Source organism: Danio aesculapii, chromosome 17 (genome assembly GCF_903798145.1).
Source record: "Danio aesculapii chromosome 17, fDanAes4.1, whole genome shotgun sequence".
NCBI lineage: Eukaryota > Metazoa > Chordata > Actinopteri > Cypriniformes > Danionidae > Danio > Danio aesculapii.
Window position 1 is genome coordinate 46,761,012 of NC_079451.1, and position 21,266 is coordinate 46,782,277.

Here is a 21,266-nt window from a genome sequence, read left to right on the forward strand (position 1 = left end):
AGGTTTTATTGCTTGGCGGAGCTTGATATTTCCTCTCTGATGGCTTGCAGAGGCTGAATGTCCTAATTAAGAGGGTTGAACCAGATAACCTTATGTAACCTCATTATACATGTATGCTGATGGCAGTTATATATGCAGGTCTTCCCTAATTAGTGAAGTTGCAATATTGTTTTGTTTTCTGATTATGTTGTATCTCTACCTGTTGACTTACAGTATTTGGGAATGTAAACTTTTAAATAACGAGTACATATATGGCCAAACATATTAAATATTTTCAAGATTTCAGATTTCATTAGGTTTTTAAGTAGCAGAGTTTTAATCTTTTACAGTATTTTCCTGTGAGATCAACTAAAACGAATCAAAGAGAAGGATTTTCACTGTGATAATGTTGTTGCCATTTTGTAATATTTGTAACCCAGGCTCGTTCTGAAAACGTACCTCTATATACATTTCTGGAGAGCACCAAATACGTCCCAGGAGCTACTTTTTGACATCTGAAATATCTCTCTCAAGTGGCATTCGCTCCTGCTGTTCTCGGTAAATCCACCAGGGGCGCTGTCAACTGAATGATCGATCGACTGACCCACCCTCTTCCTCCCCTTAAACCCAACCAATAGTGTTTTCGAAAGCACCGATTGACCAGCGTCAAACCACTTCCCTAAATCCAACCAACAGTTTTAAAGAGCAATCCAGAAAAAGAAAAGCCCTGGCCTGATTTTTACCACGTTTTCAGATTTTACCACCTTCTCACCCTGTTATTTACTTGTTTGTTTTGTTTTGTTTTTTGTTTTACTTGCATTCTGGAACCGTTCTTCTCCAGACTCGAACCCCGTTGTCATGGTCAATTCATCTCTGCGTCTCAAGTCCGCCGATGTACATAGCGAGCCACTGGAAATACTGGTAACAGCAGGAAAGCCGTCCAAACGGAGGTAAGCGATCAGCTGATAAGCGCAAAAAGAAACAGTGTAATACCGCCTCGTAGCATTCGTTTTGAAGATGAAATGCAGCCATACGTAGCTCTGGCTACATACTTCGCGATTTCCAGAAATGTGTATAGTGCTGCGTTTTCAGAATGAGCCTGTGTTGAATTTTTGTAAGACAAAATATAAACTGTGTTTTAGGTAACATTTTAAAATAGTGATTAACTAGTTAGAATCAGAAATCAGAAAGAGCTTTATTGCCAGGTATGTTCACACATACGAGGAATTTGTTTTGGTGACAGAGCTTCTACAGTGCAACAGAATTACAGAGACAGGACAAAGAACAGATAATAAATATATTTTAAAAAAATAGAAGTAGTGAGTGCAAATATACAGATTGACAAGTGTATGTACATGTTTATTACTATATGCAACATTATATGTGCAGCTGTTATGTGCAAATTGGCATGTAAAGTGTGTTGTTAAATAAGTGCATATGTGTATAAAAGTGTATGGCAAGTAGTGATGTTGGTTCCACAATTATTATCATCAAGTGTTCATGAGATGGATTGCCTGAGGGAAGAAACTGTTTCTGTGTCGGGCTGTTCTGGTGCGCAGTGCTCTGTAGCGTCGACCAGAAGGTAAAAGTTCAAAGAGGACGTGTGCTGGGTGTGAGGGGTCCAGAGTGATTTTGTCAGCCCTTCTGCTCGCTCTGGATAAGTACAGTTCTTGGGGAGTAGGGAGGGTTGTAACAGTGATTCGCTCAGCAGTCCGAACTATTCGACGTAGTCTTTGGAGGTCGTATTTAGTAGCTGAGCTAAACCAGACAGTTATTGATGTGCAGATGACTGATTCAATGATGAAGGTGTAGAACTGTTTCAGCAGCTCCTTTGGGAGGTTAAACTTCCTCAGCTGATGAAGAAAGTAAAGCCTCTGTTGAGCTTTTTTGACAATGGAGTCAATGTGAGTGTCTCACTTCAGGTCCTGAGAGATGGTGGTGCCCAGGAACCTGAATGACTCCATTACTGCCACAATGCTGTCCATGATGCTCAGTGGGGGGAGAGCAGGGGGGTTTCTCCTGAAGTCCACTATCACTGTTCTTCTCCTGAAGTCCACAGTTAATATGTTTACTAACATCAACAAACAATGAACAATGCATTTAATACAATACTTATTCATCTTTGTTCATGTTAGTTAATAAAAAATGGTACTTGTTAATGCATAGTGCATTGTCTAACATTAGCAAGCACAAATTTGGATTTTGGGTGGCGCAGTGGGTATCGCTGTTGCCTCACAGCAAGAAGGTTGATGGTTCGAGCCTCGGCTGGGTCAGTTGGCGTTTCTGTGAGTTTGCATGTTTTCCCCATGTTTGCGTGGGTTTCCTTTGGGTGGTCCGGTTTCCCCCACAAGTCCAAAGACGTGTGGTATAGATGTTTGGGTAAGCTAAATTGGCCGTAGTGTATGTTTGTGAAATGAGTGTGTATGGGTGTTTCCCAGTGATGGGTTGCAGTGGGAAGGGTTTCCGCTGCGTAAAACATATGTTGGATAAGTTGTCGGTTCATTCCGCTGTGGCGATCCCTGATTAATAAAGGGTCTAAGCCGAAAAGAAAATGAATTAATTAATGAATTAATTTGGATTTTAATAATGCATTAGTAAATGTTAAACTTTTATTAAGAAATATTTTACAAGTGTTTTCTATTATTAGTTTGTGTCAGTAATTATATTAACTAACATTAACTATATTAATTATCATTAATGAACCATTATTTTAAAGTGTTACCTTGTTTTGTTGTTCTTTGAAGTTATACTACTATTAGGTAACTTTTTGTGTTTTTAGCAATTTTATTCGATCAAATGAACATTAAAATGTGAATAAAGTGTTATTTAAATGTACATAAATGTTTTGTGTTTTAATATTTTCTTCTGTTTAATAGATATTTTCAGCATCATTGCTCATGTCTTCAGTGCCACATGGTACTTTACATTCCTTATATTATACCAGGCATGGGCAAACTCGGTCCTGGAGGGCCGGTGTCCCTGCAGAGTTTTGCTCCAACACTAATCAAACACACCTGAACACCCTAATTAGTGTCTTCAAGATCACTAGAAAGCTACAAGCAGGTGTGTTTGATTAGGGTTGGTGCAAAACTATGCAGGGACACCGGCCCTCCAGGATCGAGTTTGCCCATCCCTGTATTATACTATGGTATATGTTAAAAATTCTTCTTAGTATTATAGACCACTATTGAATAAAAGAAAATTCAATTAAAATAGAAATCTTGTGTGAATCCTTATGTCACCCCACTTTTAAAGTTCATACGTGACAATGATATGTCTATGATATATACGTTCATGTGTAAAGATAATGAAGAAAAGTTCATTTTTAGACAAAATTCATTCAATCATTCATTTTCCTTCGGCTAAGTCCCTTTATTTATCAGGGGGGTGCCACAGCGGAATGAACCGCCAACTTATCCAGCATATGATTTACACAGTGGATGCCCCTTTAGCTGTAACCCAGTACTGGGAAACACCCATGCACACTCTCACATTAACACCCATACACTATGACCAATTTAGCTTGTTAATATAGCACATCTGTTTGGAAACAGAGCAGCCGGAGGAAACCCACGCCAACATGGGAAGAACATGCAAACTCCACACAAAAATGCCAACTGACCAAGCTGGGACTGACGGTGAGCCACTGAGCCGCCTTAGACAAATTTAAATTAAAATTGTACTGAAAAGCATACCACATGTGGGAGGGTGAGAGTTAAGGTGTTCTAAACAATGCCTAATCAATTTAATACATTTTTGATGAAAAATATATTTAAAAAACATGATTGAACAATATTTCTTTATTGATTCTCATTCATATTTAAATGTAATTGTTTTAGAGGGAATAGTTTTCCTTTGAATAACAACAGCATTCTAAATGGAGCTTAGACTGCAGAGTGATTAATGATGTTACACAGATAAATTGCATTGTCATTTCCACCCAGCATTATTCCTGCACAGCTGTGTACTTGTTGTACTTGTAGTTTTGGTAAATTGTCTAATGGAGGAATTCCTGACCTTACAGTTCGAGACGACCTTCACATCAATCAAAGGCCTTAGAAAGACACAGAGATGGTGCTGGCAAACTGCCTTCAGAAACACTCAACTCAGGGCATGGTGAGTTTACAGGCCAACTTGGCTTGAAGATAGCTTTTGTACTTGTTTAATTAATAAATGATGTAAGCTATTCAAGGTATCCTTCACTAAATTTTGAAATATTTTTTTGCTCATAGCATGTATGTTTTTTAATCTGTTTGCAGACCATTTGGATGTGGTGCCCAAGCTTGACTGCATATAAAAATGGAGACCATTTTTAAGGAACTTCAGTGAACCATGCTCTTGAACATATGGAAAGGATTATTGGATCATTTTTAAAAAATGATGCAGTTGGACTGACTGCTGTACAATCGCATGGAACGCTCTAAAGCACTTAAGGATTAAAAGAGAATCTTTCATCAAAGCAAGACGATGTTCGTTGTGACGAAACCAAGGGCAATGTAGCACCCATAGCTTGCAATTCCTTATCATGGAGGCTACTAAAACCTCAGGTGAAGTGGAAAATTCCAAACAGATTATCAGTTTCAAAGATGAAGAAAAACACTTGCCATCCGAGATGACCCAAAGAGGCCAATCCTCTGGCTCAGAGGACAAAATAAGACTTGCGGAGCAACCCCAGACCCCATCTGTAAGTCCATCTCCTGGTATGGAGCCGCAGGTCCTTGCTTCAGAAAATACACTTACCTCAAAATCTAGAGAACAGTGTCATGTCCAGCTCAGGAGGAAGAACGTTCCTCTTCCAAACAAAAGATATCTCCAGTCTGAGTATGAGATGCTTTCTGCGGGCCTTCACAAAAAGGAGCAGAAGTCTGTTAAAACTGGGAAGTATGTATGCCAGTATTGTGGGAGAGCTTGTGCCAAACCGAGCGTACTAAAGAAGCACATCCGCTCTCATACTGGCGAACGACCGTATCCATGTATTCCTTGCGGATTCTCATTTAAAACTAAGAGCAACTTATACAAACACAGAAAATCTCACACCCATGCTGTGAAAGCAGGATTGGTTTCATTTTCAGAGCAAGACTGCAAGAATACGGATGAGGTGGCGGAGGGTGAAATGCATTCGGATGCAGAACATAGCAGCGATACCGATGAAGAAGTTGCGGAGGACTTGTCCTCGGATACAACAAGCCATATTAAAGAAACAGAGGGTTATGTGCAAGAAAAGGTTGGGAAATTGGCCAAAAATGAAGCCATTTTTCCATCTCATACATCACTCAAAAAGGAAAAGGGGTCATCAGGAAAAGTATCTTTATGGCAATTTCGGGAAATGACGGCACCTGTGGCTATTGCTCAAATAGACCAAATGGTCGAGTTCTCCACCATCAAACAAAAACTGGCACTTCGGCTTTCAGAGAAGAAAAGTCAAGAATCTGATCAGTCCCTGTCCTTGCCCAGTTCATACAGTAAAGGCAGCACTGATTCGGGATACTTCTCACGTTCTGAGAGTGCAGAGCAACAGATCAACCAGTCGAGCGCAAGTGCCAAATCATATCAAGAAATTATGTTTGGGAAATGTTATAGACCAGCGACCAGGCCAAAGCAATCAATCACTGTACAAACCTGCATGACAGACATAAATGAAGCCACATCTAGCTTCATGATTACACTGAACAAAGGCATGATGCCTGGTGACACGGACTCCTCCATTCACAGAAGCAAAAAAGACCTAGTCAGATCAATAAAAATTGATTCAGAGTCGTTCCAAGAGGAAGATTACCAAGAATGTCAAATTCCCAGCTCTGACCTTCTGGAAACGACATTGGAGAGTAGTGTATTCTTGCGCAGTAACTCTCTTCCAACCTCATCTAATTCTAATCTGAATGCACCACAAGGGCTAAGAAGCAGTAATTCATTTGATGAGAGAATGACAGGTGTTGATGTCACCTACCGGGGTGCAATGGGTATGAGGAGGCTCATGCGGCAATCCGCGTTTGAACACTCTGCTAATGAAGGTCACGCAGAATCAGACTGCTATGCTCATTTGGCTTGTAGCTTAAAATCAGACTTGAAAATTCACAGCATAGATGATTTCAAAATGGCTGCCGAAAACTTTCAAGAAACTGAATTATGTCCAGGCCACTCATCAGAATCTTCCACAAGGAAACGAAGAAAAGACAAAACTGTCACGGAGGAGGAAGACTTTCCTATTCAAGGCAAGCCGTCAAAAGCACCTGGACTCTCAGAGGACCTTGAGACAAAGCTAATTTCTTTAGAGAGTGTTGTTTCTGACACTGAGAGGAAGGCTGGCAGCAATGTTATTTCTGTAATTCAGCACACAAATTCACTAAACCGACTGAACTCTTCAGAGAAGTTGAGTGAGGTTAGATCCCATCAGTTAGACAAAAATGGCAAATTCATGGAAAAGGAGCATAGCATGGATTGTCACAGAACAGGATTAGAGTGTCAATGGGGACCCTGTGGTTTTCTGCACCAGAAACTTCACATGCATAAACAGCCAACATCTCAGCCTAATATCCAGGTCCCGGAGATTAGAGTAACTGTGGAGCCTGACAGGCCTGAAAAGGTTCCAGATGTAGGTGTTAAGCAAAGGGAAAAGCACACTGAGGAGTTCCAGTGGCCTCAGAGGAGTGAGACCCTGTCACAGTTTCCAATGGAAAAACTACCACCCAAAAAGAAACGCTTGAGATTGGCTGAGATGGAATGTTCTTCTGGAGAATCTAGTTTTGAATCCGCCTGCACAAGTCTCTCAAGAAGTCCAAGTCAAGATAGCAATTTATCTCACAGCTCAAGTTTTTCCCAGTCCCTTGACAGAGAGGAGACCTTTAACCTTGTGTCCCAAATTAACCCTGATGAGTCTAATAAGCCATTAGAGCTCTTATCAGTGCCTGGGAGTTCACAGAGTCATCATCGAGAGATGAGGCGCTCTGCTTCAGAGCAGGCACCTTATAAGTTACCCTCAGAGATTGCTGAATTTCGAAGCAAGTCATTTGATTATGGCAGTCTTTCTCCGTCATCTACATGTAGGCTGGAGGAGGTTAAAGAACGTAGAAGGGCCTTTTTAGTTAGACAGACCTCATTAAGTGGTGAACCTGAGACACAAGGCGGCAACTTTTCAGATGAAATGAGCAAGAGAACAACTTCGCCGTTTACTCCTGAGGGATCCATTGAGAAAATGAGGTACTCTTTAATTTCTGGTGGTCCTTTTCAACATCACAGACAATATAGCCCACTGCAAACCTCATCCCAGCATGTTAAACCAACTGTTTGCAATGTCGATGACATGGAAAATTTAATGCTTGTAATTAAGAAAGAACCCGAAGAGTCTAAATCACCTGAAACTTACGTTAACTTAAGGGAACCCCAAGAAGATTGTTCTCAGAGTTTGGGAAATGTTTTGTCAACAATAGCAGTGCTTTCACAAGCTCAGCAAGCATTAGCCAGTCAATGCTCATCTGGGTTGCTAGTTCCTGTCAGAATTCAGATGCAAGTACCATCTTACGGAAACATAACATATACTAGTATATCTCATATACTGGATTCTCAAATCCAGAAACCAATTTCTTGCCTAGAACACAAAAAATCTGCCTCTCAAAGTCAACAACTGCGCAGCCTACAAGCATCACCAGCAAAGCTTAAAACAGGAATACCTCTATCATTAACCTCCAAAACCATCTCAACTACAGAAGCCCCCAGTGGGGGAGCAAACAAGCGAATGCTCTCACCTGCAAGTAGCATTGAACTCTTTATTGAGGCGAAGCAGCAAAAACGAGTCAAAGATGAGAACATTTATGGTCAGATTGTTGAAGAGCTTAGTGCTGTTGAGTTAGGCAATCTTGAAGTTGAAAAAGAAAGTCCCAAGTCAGAATTCACCTCAGAGCCCATTGACGAGGTGGATATGGATGAGGCCACCCAAGACTTTTACAGCAATCCAGAGTTGCAGTCTTCTGCTAGAATTTCTCAAGATGCTGCTATAATGAAGCGAAAGCCAACACCTGAAAGCACGATAACTAGTCATCATTCTGCTTCTTGTATCAGTTTAATGCCCTCTGCAATCACTGGTGCTTTACTGTTCTCAAAGTTTCCAGGTCTTCACACTACTACTTGCATGAGCTGGTGCTATCTCAATACCACTAAACCAAATAGCACCCACACTGTCGCACCATTCTCGGAATATGCCTCATGGTTTGTGAGATGTCATAACCCCAACCCACCAGATCTCAGCACTGGGATGGTTCTTGCACTTCTCCGATCTAAACAGCGAAGACAGAATGCTATTTATACAATTGCTACCATCTATCAACCTGGACTACTTGTGACTTCTACCCCCTGGAGACCGAAGCAAGAACAGGTATGTTATGTGTTGATTTGCAACTAACTGCTATGCTATCTTTCCCTTTATATTGATGCCATAGTTATTTAGCCATCTGTTACATAAAGTATGTTGCACTACTATAGATTGCACTGGACTACAGAGAGGAAGATACAAAACAAGACATCAGGCTAAAAGAAATGAGCCACCGGGGCAAATCTTTACGAGAGGATGTTTCATCCACCATTCGCCAAACAGAACCAATGCGTGTGAAGATATTTGAAGGAGGGTATGAATGTGCATTGTAATAATATCAATGTTCATATGTCACTGAAGTAACGCATACTTGTATAAGTGTTGTTTTTTCCTTTCAGGTATAAGTCCAATGAGGAATATGTGTATGTGAGGGGCCGTGGCCGGGGAAAGTATATATGTGAAGAGTGTGGTATTCGTTGTAAGAAGCCAAGCATGCTTAAGAAACACATACGGACGCACACTGATGTAAGACCCTACATCTGCAAGTGCTGCAATTTTGCATTTAAAACTAAAGGTTGGTTTTACCACATTCACATTTAGGCATGACTGCAATAGTTTGAGAAAAATAATCTTTTTCTTCTTTTAGGGAATCTTACCAAGCATATGAAGTCAAAAGCTCACATGAAAAAATGCCTTGAACTTGGAGTTTCACCAACAGCTATGGACAATGCAGAAGATGCTGGTAGGAGCCTCTTCTGTAAGAAGCTAGGCATTAGCTTAGCTAAAACAATTTCTGAGCTTAAGAAAACCCCAGTGTTAAAAATGTTTTATTCTCCTACTGCTTGTGTAGATGACACCCAGAAATCATTGGGCGTCATGCCAGCGGAACAAACCATTAAACATCAGTTCTCAGATGTGGAGGACTCTGATGGTGTCGATGAGGATGAACCAGACGATGATGAAGATGATGAATGTGATGGTGATTCTACACCAAAAACGTTGTCTAGAAGCACAAGTCCTCAGGCCTATGCAGTCAACAAGCCATGTTTGTCTGGCTGCCTCCCTAAACACTTTGACCCAGGCTGCAATCTACCAAAGGAACAGCATGAAGCATCCTCTCTGACTATTGAGGATGACCTGAATTCGGATCAGTCAAGCTGCTCCTTTGAGCTCTGCCCACCTCAGCTGCTGTCACCTTGTTGGGACTCACCTCGCCAGAGGTACATGTCCCCAAGAGGAGATCTCTCACCCCATCGTCACCTACTGTCAAACCGAGATTCGTCTCCATTAAGGGCCGTTTCTCCCAGGAGAGATTTGAGCATCAGAGGGGATTTTTCACCTATTCGCCAGCTGTCACCTGTAAGACCTACAGGTTTGGACACATCAGGGCAGCGAGCGCAGTCTCCACTGGGTCGTCATAAAGTAGCGCTCAGGGCTGTGTCTCCAAGAAGGGGGTCTTATCAGCACAGGACCCACATGGATCCTGGAAGGAGTGTAAGATTTCAAGCTTCGCCCATTAGACCAATCTTTGGAGAAACAGGAGTGGTATGCTTCTCTTTTTACTTTTGGCAGACACTTTTATCCATAGCAACTTGCATTCCATTCATGGTGCATGTTTTTTATAAGTTCTTGATTGTCCCATGTTCTACTGCAAAGGTTCTCAATTCTGGCACTTGAGTTCCGGTTTGAGTTTCAAACCTAATGTTATACACCTGAACAAGCTAATCTAGCTAATATTTGAGATTACTATAAATGTACAGACAGGTGTTTGAGCAGGGATGGAACTGTGGTCTGCGAGACAGTAACTCTTTAGGAGCAAGGATAGAGTGCTCCTGATCATGGAAGGCTACTGTCTTGAAAAGTTCAGTTTCAGCCCAGCCTAAATACACCTCCCTTTGTTTATCAAGTAAACATCTTGACAATGATGACATCTTGACCTGGTTCAAGTCTGTTTAATTGGTGTTTGGAGGCGAAATCTACTAGACAGTTGCTGTACCGACCAGGTTGGACAGTCCTAAATTAAAGTGGACCTCAAATGCCCAAGTTGAGAACCTCTGCTTAACTGATTGACCCACAGAAAACCATGTTTCCTTTTATATGTTCCTTTGGGGACACCAGCCATGGTCACTGTGAACTTTGCATTGCTATGTGAAGATTCCTACTGTACTGACAGAATGGAAGGGGGTATATTGCAATATGTGCAATGCTGTTTAGTTGCATAATGGTAATAAATATTTAAAACAGTTGTCACACCAGAACTACACCAACTTCAGAACCTGTTAATGTAATTCTCTGAGTACAGCTTTAAATACCTAAATGAGATGGTCAGCATATTAAACAATTATTCTTTTTTCAGGATCAAGGGGATACTTCTCTTAATCTCTATGTTCCTGTTGGCCTATGCAACAGTAAGGATCTGCCAAAAACCCGGCAGCCAGACATCTTCAGTCATTTGCCTTTGCACTCTCAAGGACAGGTGCCAACACCTGTTCCAATGGTCCCTATCGGGGGGTTAAGAATGCCATCAATATCGACATCTGGTGCTGCTGGGGAGAGAAATTCACTCCCATCAATTCCACAGGGGAACATTTTAGAAACGGCTGCTTCAGGCCGGAGCTCAGCCTCTGTCCCAGATCCAGCAGTGGCCTACAGTGGAGAAATAGCAATCTCTTCCACTGGCCTTCCTAACAAGGATGATAAGAAGGAGGAGAGTGTCTACACCTGTGCAAAAGCTATTGCTTCCCTCAGAATCACATCTGAAGATGCCTCTGATAATCCACCTAAAAGCTGACTTTATAAACAATGTATAATAGCATTCGAAAGCAAAACTAAATTCAAGCTCAAACCAGAAACATACTTTATGCAAGTATTCAAACATCGTGAATGGTTGTTTTTACTGTTTGTGTTCTTGCATTGCACTGGCGGTAGCAATCTTCTCTACTCTAGGGGCGTTCAGATTACCTTTAATTGTCTGTGCCATTAAAACGGGTGTGTTCCACTTCACTTTTAGACACCTACTCCCGATCTTCCCTAAGCTTTCCATCCAGGGGAATCAGCCCTGCTATGTTGAAGTGCATTCCACTTGATGGAATAGATGGAGGAAGTTTACATGCAAAGACCTTTGACTTCTTGAGATGTAACTACTTATACACAAACTTTGAGCTGCTTCATATACCATGATGCAAAACAACCCTGTTGATCAGGGTTAATTTACCCCTAACTTGGAACTCTTTAATATATATGTATTTTAATTTTTAGATGCGTAAAACAACCCAAGCATACCTGTAGACATATAGAATGATGCATCATATAGATTCAAAAAAGTGTACAGATTGTCTCCATAGCCGATTTAAAATGATCAAGGGCTTAAGGCCAGTGTATACTTTGAATGGCAACATTTCATCATCAGGAGTGTCAATGGACACCTGTGCACATATTTTCTGCCCACAAACAGTTTTTTTTGTAAAATAGCAGGTGCAAGGTGAAAGTTCATACAAAACTGTGCATGTTGTCCACTGTGCTCATGGTTTGATGAGAGTGAGATACATAAGATTGAGCAGAACATGAAAATAAAGAATACACAGGCTAGTAAGAAATTTTTGCTCAGCCCTTTGCATCTCAATAAAGACGAGTCAACAAGAGTAAGGGAAGTTAGTAAGGGAAAGGCATTAATAAAATGAAGTGGAATGCGACTCTTTATATGTTACTATTCAAGAAGGTGCTGTAAGTATGCCAAGTTAACAAACTGTAACTTGCTTAATTCTCCATAGTTGAGCCATAGTGCCCCCTTGCAACATTATTAATTGCACATTTCAGAAGGCAAAGATACACAAGTTAAACTTGTGTAGAGTGTGTTTTTGGCCTAAAGGCTGGTTTATACTTCTGCGTCGAGTGATCGCTGTGACCCACAGTGCCTGGCATGCGCGTGGTCATAGCATTCATACTTCTGCGCTAAGTTTGTGTTGCTCTGCAATAACACTTTTGAAATGCTAGCTCGCAGTAGGTTTTTATGTTCCTCTGTGTCGAGTTTCTTCATGGTTGTTTTGTTTTTTCTGAAAGCTACCTTAATGTAGAAGAAGCTAAAACTCGTTCATTTAGAGGCGGGAACCAGCGGACGTGCAACAACTTTAATCATAAGGTAAACACAAAACAAAAGTTTCCACCTGAAGCTCCTTTACGTGACTCGACACTTGTAAACACTCGCTCCTTCGGGCTTGCGGCTCTCAGCACCGCCCCCAACTCTTCACAGCTACCCAAGCCAACCAATCACAGAGCTTGTGACGTGTGGTTACTTTTTTAAGAGGTGCGCGTGTCGGCGTCAGCCATGGCGAGGGCTATGCACCGGAGCATACATGTGCGATTGACGGAGAAGTATAAATCAGCCTTAAAAGTCTGTTCTAGGGGCGTTTACATGACAACTCTTTTCAACTAAAGCATTTTGGCCATGTATTTACATGACAACAGCATTTTGGGGGCCTAAAAATGTGAACTTTTGAAAAGGGGTTTCTTAATGCAAGTACTTAACAACCCATGTATGTGCACTGACATGTAGTGTTTCTGCATAATGTCGCCACCTACTGACCTGGCATAATACATTGTTTTTAACAGATCTTTTTCAAAAGGATTCTTTTAACAACGCCGAAGGTGAAACTTTTACATTTTTAAGTCCATCGCGGTCATGTAAACGTGCCCCAAGAATTAATTGCACATTTCGGAATCTAAAGATGCACAAAGTTAAACTTGTGTAAAGTGTGGTTTTGGCCTAAGAGTATGACCAATGGGGTGTTTACATGACAACTCTTTTCGACTTGAAACGTTTTGGCCATGTATTTACACAACAACAGCATTTTGGGGGCCTAAAAATGCAGACTACTGAAAATAGGTTTCTAAATGCAAGTACTTGACAGCTCTTGGTTGTGTTAGGTGATGTCGCCACCTACTGGCCTGGCATAATACAGCATTTTTTACAGAACAGATTTATTTTGACAGTGTCGAAGGTAAACCTTTCCGTTTTTAAGTAGATTGCTCTCGTGTAAACGTACCTCGATATTTTGCTGACTTAGGCATAACGGGTTTCTTAATGCAAGTACCTGACAAACCATGTATGTGCACCGACATGTAGTAATTTTGCATAAAGTGACGTCGCCACCTACTGGCCTGGCATAATACATCCTTTTTAGCCATGTAAGCTTACACTTGTCTACAAGTTTGTTTTAACAATGCCGAAGATTCAATTTTTAGTTTTTTTAAGTCACATTTTTAAGTGGTAAACGTGCCCCAAGAACTAATTGCACATTTAGGAAGCTAAAGATGCACAAAGTTAAACTTGTGTAGAGTGTGTTTTGGCCTAAGAGTCTGACCAGGGGGGTCTTTACATGATAACTGTTTTTAGTTAAAAAGTTTTGATCATGTATTTACACATCAACAGCATTTTGGGGGCCTGAAAATACAAACTTGGGTTCCTAATGCAAGTACTTGACAACCCATGTATATGTAAGGTGATGTCGCCACCTACTGGCCTGGCATAGTACAGCATTTGTAGCCATTTTCACACAACTGATTTATTTACTTAGGCGTAAATAATTAAATATGCACAACATCTAGCATTTATATTCATTGCAGTGAACATGCATATATACAAATATAAACGTGAATAAGAGACATATTTACATCGTCAATTTTAGATCAATATTTCATGAGAACCAGTTGCAAATCTTGCATTTTACAGGACAGGAGGTGCATCATTGCGTCCCCAAGCACGGTTTGCATTTGTACCGAATTTGTCCTCATTGACTTCTGCTTGTGCCTTTTAAGAAGATGTTTGCATATTCCTCGATGAGAGAAAGTCATTCGATGTACCCCGTTTATGCACTTAAAAATTAGTGGTGGTCATTAAGTTGAACTAATATGAGGTATCGTGGTTGCTTTTTGAGATTGCACTTATGACGTACGTTACAGTTTGCATATTGCATTAAGCTGTGCTCTGACATTGCCTTGTACGCTATTGTATATTTTTGCTGGCACCTTTATAACTGCATTATGTGCGTTCGAGATTATGAACCCAAAAGTGTTTAAACAGGACTTTTGTTTAAACCGTCTCCACCGTACAGTATTTTTCTAAATGTATCATACCTCGTTTCCTTATGTAATCTTTAGATATTTCAGCACTTAAGCAAAGAAGTGTCATTATAAGGCATTTTTAATATAGATCTGCATACGACATCATATTAGTATATATAAAGTGGTAAGTATTGTGCGTTACGATGACTATTTGAAGCACTTTCTAGCGAGCTGATAGACTGAATGCAGTGTCATCAATATTGGAGCTCTTTTCAATCACTTTAGATGATTTTTCATTGAATTTATCATATGGCACAACATTCCAGTCACTGTTAAGTCAATTATATGTGCGTGTACGTGCACACACATACATATTTACACAAACACACACACACGTAATCGCTATCATGTACTGTAATTACTTTCGAAGAGTGTGTTTTGGTCAAGTACAAAAAAAACGAATGGTATATTTGAAGGGATGGTTGCTTTTTTCAGGTTTTTCGGCCATCAGATGACGGATCCTTTTCTGGTGAACTGTTTGAATGTATGCATTTTTAGCCTTTTAGTCATATTAAATGAAGGTATAAGTGCTATCTCATATTAAACATACCGATAACATATGAAGTAGCAGTCAGTTTATGGTATTTATATTATAGTCTTGAGTATTGCAAAATGCTGCGATGGTTGAGTTTGTACTGAAGGAACTTTCATGTCATGTTTACAGTATTACATAGTAAAGATTTTGAGGTATCTCGTTTGAATTTATGGCATTTTAGAAATTACAACTGTTATTTATCTTACGGACTGGTACGTGGTCATCATTTGTAGACGTTCATGAGTATTTCTTTTGTTTTGCCCATAAAGGCAGCTGGTTTCTTCTTATTTAAATGTTTGTTTTTGTTTTACTCTGATTACAAGATGTCCTTTAGAAAAAAATTAAAAGTTGTATTATTAAAAACTTGTTGACAATGTTCTTACCTCAAAATTGAATATTCATAATAATAATAAACAAAGATGAATCAGAATAAATAGTAGTTTCATCTCTAGTTGTTTTTAAAATATTTAGTTATAAAGTTTAGTTATAAATAGTTTAGTTATATATATTTAGTTATAAATACTTAATATAAAATATTAAGTATTTAAGGGTCTTTTTTTTACCATGTTTCTGTTTTTGATGCATTATCATTTGCTTGAAAAGAAAAAAATATATTATAAAATAAATGTAAAATAAATTTAAATGCTCAGGATTTTATGAACATAAAATGTATGAAGTAATATATTAATTTTAATTTAATACTGTAATAACTTAATTTTAAATTCATCTAAAATTAATATAAATTTATAGATGTATTATTAATATATGTCATTTATAAATTTATTAATACATAAAACTTAAAATTTATAAAATCTAAAATAAATCAATGTATATATATATGTATATATATATATATATATATATATATATATATATATATATATATATATATATATATATATATATATATATATATATATATATATATATATATACATACATACATACATACATACACTGTATTTTTTTAAAGATTTATTTTTGGCTTTTTTGCCTTTATTAGATAGGACAGTAATTAGACAGGAAGCGAAATGGGAGAGAGATAGGGGGGTAGGGTCGGGAAATGTCCTCAAGCTTGCATTCAAACTCTGGACGCCCTGAAGGGCTACCACACTATATATCAGTGCGCTAACCACTAGGCTATTGCACCGACTATATCCTGTATATTTGGAGTAAAATAACCCAGCATTTTTAGAGTATATATAATTTTGTTCAGCGAAATGAAAAGGAAATTTGTGTTAAAGCTACAATAAATATATGCTATGCAGTATATACATATATAAACACACACACCAAATTTGGGAAAATAAAAGGAAATTTGTGTTAAAGCTAGAATAAATTGTGCAAAAAAAAAAAAATCACAATCAAATTACATAATTTAATAATTATAAACTAAAACTAGATGAAATATATATATATATATATATATATATATATATATATATATATATATATATATATATAAAATCATATTATTACAATATATATATATATATATATATATATATATATATATATATATATATATATATATATATATATATATATATATATAGTATTAATGATGCTAAAATTAGGTCATAAAAGACTAGTCAGATATGCGTCTGGTTTAAAAAGTTTTTTAATATTTGCATTAAAACATATCAACAATACACAATGACGATTCATGGTGTAAAAAAATGACACAACAACAACATTCAGCAGTGACCGTACTAAAAAATAAGCAATACAAACAATAGATCGTTGTGCAAAAATATTTACTTTCTGCATCTCGCAGTGTTTGATCATTCGCAATGAGGCTACAGGAAAATGTGGAAACGCGTGAATGGATGGCAGTGCAGTTTGACGAAAAATTGAACTGCGCTAATATCCCGGACGAGCCCCCATAAATGTGTGTTATTAAATGTGAGAATTTTAGTTAAGTTTAGTGTTCTGTTGTCCACAAAACACTTATTCATTCATTCATTCATTCATTTTCCTTCAGCTGAGTCCCTTTTATTTCTTAATTTATTTATTTTTTAATACAACTTTTTTTAATTTATTGGTTTTGATTTTTAATTTAATAATACAAACAGTAGATTATTGTGCAAAATATGAACTTTTTGCATTTCACAGAGTTTTATTATTCGAAGTGAGGCTACAGAATTATGTGAAAACACTTGAAGGGATGGCATTGCAGTTTGATGAAAAATTAAGCATTATATCCCGGACGAGCCCCCATAAATGTGTGATATTAAATGTGAGAATTTTATTTTATTTTAGTGTTCTGTTGTCCACACATCACTTCATTTTTTAAAATTTATTCATTTTCCTTCAGCTTAGATCATTTTATTATTTATTTGTTTTTTGTTTTTTTATTTATAATGATGATGATGATAATAATAATAATAATAATAATAATAATAATAATAATAAACTTTTTATATAGCACCTTTAAAAGTAGCATCTCAAAGCAATTTACAGAATAAAATGTGCAGCAGTAAAAGACACAAGAATAAATGCAAAAAAATATTAATAATTTTTAAACATAAAATAATAATAATAGACCTAAAAATCATATAAAAGTCCAATAAAATAAAATCAAAGCTACCCTAAAAAAGTTTTAAGAGATGATTTATAAATACGCAGGGATTCTGTATTGTGAATATCAGAGGGGAAAGAGTTCCACAATTTACAGTTGATGTCAGAATTATTAGCCCCCCCTTTGAATTTGTTTTCTTTTTTAAATATTTCCCAAATGATGTTTAACAGATTCAGGAAATTTTCACAGTATTTCTGATAATATTTTTTCTTCTGGAGAAAGTCTTATTTGTTTTATTTCAGCTAGAATAAAAGCAGTTTTTCATTTTTATATTATTAGCCCCTTTAAGTAATATGTTTTTCCGATAGTCTACAGAACAAACCATCAATATACAATAACTTGCCTAATTACCCTAACCTGCCTAGTTAACCTAATTAACCTAGTTATGCCTTTAAATGTCACTTTAAGCTGTATAGAAGTCTTGAATAATATCTAGTCAAATATTATTTACTGTCATCATGGCAAAGATAAAATAAATCGGTTATTAGAAATGAGTTATTAAAACTATTATGTTTAGAAATGTGTTGAAGAAAATCTCTCTCCGTTAAACAGAAAATTGGGGAAAAAAATAAACAGAGGGGCTAATAATTCTGACTTCAATAGGTGCCAATGAGAGAACGCCCGGTCTACCATAGATTATAGCTGAGTTGACTGAGCAGTTAAAAGACCAGCATCAATTGAGCAGAAAGCACGTCTAGGAGTGTATGGGATTAAAAGCTCAGATAAATATTGTGGTGCTAGACCATTCAAGGCCTTGTACGCAAGCATGAAGACTTCAAAATCAGTTCGAAAACTGACAGGAAGCCAGTGCAGATTTTTCCAAATATGGGGTTATGTGCTCTCTTGCACTGGTCCTAGTCAGAAGTTGCTAAATTTTGTACTAATTGTAACTTGTTTAGGGTAGCTTTTGGAACTCCAGCCAGCCATTATTGTTTTAAATGTTTAATTTAATACAAACAGTAGATCATTGTGCAAAAATATTCACTTTCTGCATCTGTTTTATTATTCACAGGAAATTGTGAAAACACCTGAATGGATGGCATTGCAGTTTGACGAAAAATGAAACTGCGTTAGGGTGGCACGGTGGCTCAGTGATTAGCACTGTTGCTTTACAGCAAGGGTCACCAAACTTGTTCCTGGAGGGCCGGTGTCCTGCAGATTTTAGCTCCAACCCTAATCAAACACACCTGAACAAGCTAATCAAGGTCTTACTAGGTGTACTTGAAACATCCAGGCAGGTGTGTTGAGGCAAGTTGGAGGTAAACCCTGCAGGGACACCGGCGCCCCAGGACCAAGATTGGTGACCCCTGCCTTACAGCAAGAAGGTCGCTAGTTCGAGTCCCGGCTGGGCCAGTTGGCATTTCTGTATTGAGTTTGCATGTTCTCCCCATGTTGGCATGGGTTTCCTCCGGGTGCTCCGGTTTCTCCCACAGTCCAAAGACATGCGCTATAGGTGAATTGGGTAACAAAATTGGCCGCAGTGTACGAGTGTGTGTGTGCGTGTGAATAAGAGTGTATGGGTGTTTCCCAGCACTGGGTTGCAGCTGGAAGGACATGCACTGCTTAAACCACATGCTGGAATCGTTGGCGGTTCATTCCTCTGATCTCTGATGATCAGGGACAAAGCTATGGAACAAAATCAATGCCAAAAGTATTGAATTAAAAAGCTTGTTGAATAGCACAAACTGAAAGAAACAATACACCATATTAACAAGTTCTTGCATTTTAATGACGTGAATTGCAGGGTTTATTTGCAGAAATATTAATTTAGAATCACAAATGACTTTAAACGCAATATCCTAAATAAATGTCCAATAATAATACTAATAGTAATAATAATAACAATAAAATAATAATAACAACAATAATAATTTAAATAATGAAACTATAGCAGGCATGGGCAAACTTGATCCTCGAGGGCCGGTGTCCCTGCAGAGTTTTGCTCCAACACTAATCAAACACACCTGAACACCCTGATTAGTGTCTTCAAAATCAATAGAAAGCTACAAGCAGGTGTGTTTGATTAGGGTTGGTGCAAAACTATGCAGGGACACCGGCCCTCCAGGATCGAGTTTGCCCATCCCTGAACTATAGCCTATCCCAATCCTGGGAAAAAAAGCTGCGTTTAAACAGTGCAAACACTTCTAATAACCCCTTAATGCCATATATTAGAAGTTTCCGTATGAATAACTGAAGACGCTCCTTTAATGCATTCACTCGTTATGTTAAATTTATTTAAATTACACTTCCCATCCATACCCAACCTTAAATCATACCTGAACTCTCTGTTTAACAGTTGCAAGTAAACTGTTTTGTGTGAAATTCTCATAACGTCTCTCTGGTTTTAAAACTTATATCTTCTTAATTGTTCTTAGCCCTGGCAACTATGTTTACTTATTTTGTATTTTATTATTTCCTTTCCTATTTCTCTTACGTTTATATTTTTTAGCAGCCAGTCAATATAATACTCTACGTCTATGGAAGAATGAGTTAATACAGATAGAGGATGTGTAACATCATATTCATCAAAAGACAGTTTATGTGCATGTAACGCCACCAGTCAAAGCAGGTGTGAGCCGGCTATATCGGCATGGGAGTCGAATGCTCTGAGGAGGCTAAAGCTGCGGTCACACTTGACTTTTCTTCCCATAGACTTCCATTCATACGCACGCGAATGCGTCAGACCGGAAACGCAAGGTCATGCGTCAAGTTTCACATGACGCTGCGGTGCAAAGTTCAAGCTTGGTGAACTCTGACCTGCGAAATCGCATCATTTGACTGCGTGAGACCAATCGAGGATCAAAACAGCACCTCTCTGGACAGATATTTAAAACATGGAGCAAATCGCTGGCTTTTTAATGTCTAAACATCTTGTTTAATCCCACCCCTTTTAGCAGCGCCGTACGACAGAATTTCGCACACACAAAGCCCAGTGTGACCGCAGCTTAAGATTGCAGAACAACGTCTGTCGCTGGATCCGAGGAGTGAGGTTTACGCGATCACCAGCTGGCTTCCATTACATAAGGGCAAATTAAAAATGACCAAAACATCGTTTACTTATTTTACTCATACTCATTTTAGTACTTATAATGTCCAAGACATTGATATTAATATTAAATGCTACTGTTGTGCTTTTATTAGCTTTTTTTCTCAGGTTAAAAATCTTCAATTATTCCATCTCCACCTGCTGGTGAAAAAGCAGCTGGCGATCTTTAATCTGCACTCTATTGCTTTTCCTGCAGTTCCCGGATGTAATGTCGAATTCTAACAGTCGAATTTGAGCCACTGAATAGGGTAAATGCCGAGCTAGTGTTTTTCCCATACTGATAAACCTCCGGTGACCTGTTATTGTGAGTTTTTTGTCCATTTTATACCATTCCTTTTACAGCATCGATGTTGTAATGTGATTAAAATACATTCAGTGAAATAAACTTTGGCATTCATTTAGTTGCTCAAGCGTAAAACGAGACAAAAAGCTGTTTACTCGCACACGCCCGTCAGAATCAGCAGGCTAGTGCAGAAGCTCCATTGAATATACTGGGGTAAAATAAATGCTCATATTATAAAGACATGGTGGGGGAAATGTAATTTAATGCAGTGCTTCTTGTACAATCTGAGACCCACTTTATATCAGATATCACTCAGCCAGTGGAGATCGCTGATTTTAAAGAAAATGACCTTAAATGTGCCGATTTTTGCATTGGCATACAGTTGACCGGAAGCGCTTATCCCAGGTTACTGGCAAA

The 21,266-nt window shown here is 38.3% G+C and overlaps 1 protein-coding gene across 2 annotated transcripts in view; it reads left to right on the forward strand.

The window, feature by feature from the left end:
- hivep2b (HIVEP zinc finger 2b) overlaps positions 1-15,262 on the forward strand; it is a 34,747-nt gene extending 19,485 nt beyond the window's left edge. For both annotated transcript variants that reach the window (XM_056476469.1, XM_056476470.1), the window contains exons 2-8: positions 4,004-4,095; positions 4,239-8,347; positions 8,455-8,597; positions 8,683-8,858; positions 8,931-9,026; positions 9,135-9,829; positions 10,641-15,262. In XM_056476469.1, coding sequence (XP_056332444.1) covers positions 4,505-8,347; positions 8,455-8,597; positions 8,683-8,858; positions 8,931-9,026; positions 9,135-9,829; positions 10,641-11,075 — 5,388 coding nt within the window. In that variant the 5' untranslated portion in view covers positions 4,004-4,095; positions 4,239-4,504 and the 3' untranslated portion in view covers positions 11,076-15,262. The remainder of the gene's footprint in view (positions 1-4,003; positions 4,096-4,238; positions 8,348-8,454; positions 8,598-8,682; positions 8,859-8,930; positions 9,027-9,134; positions 9,830-10,640) is intronic.
- Positions 15,263-21,266: the final 6,004 nt, after the last annotated feature.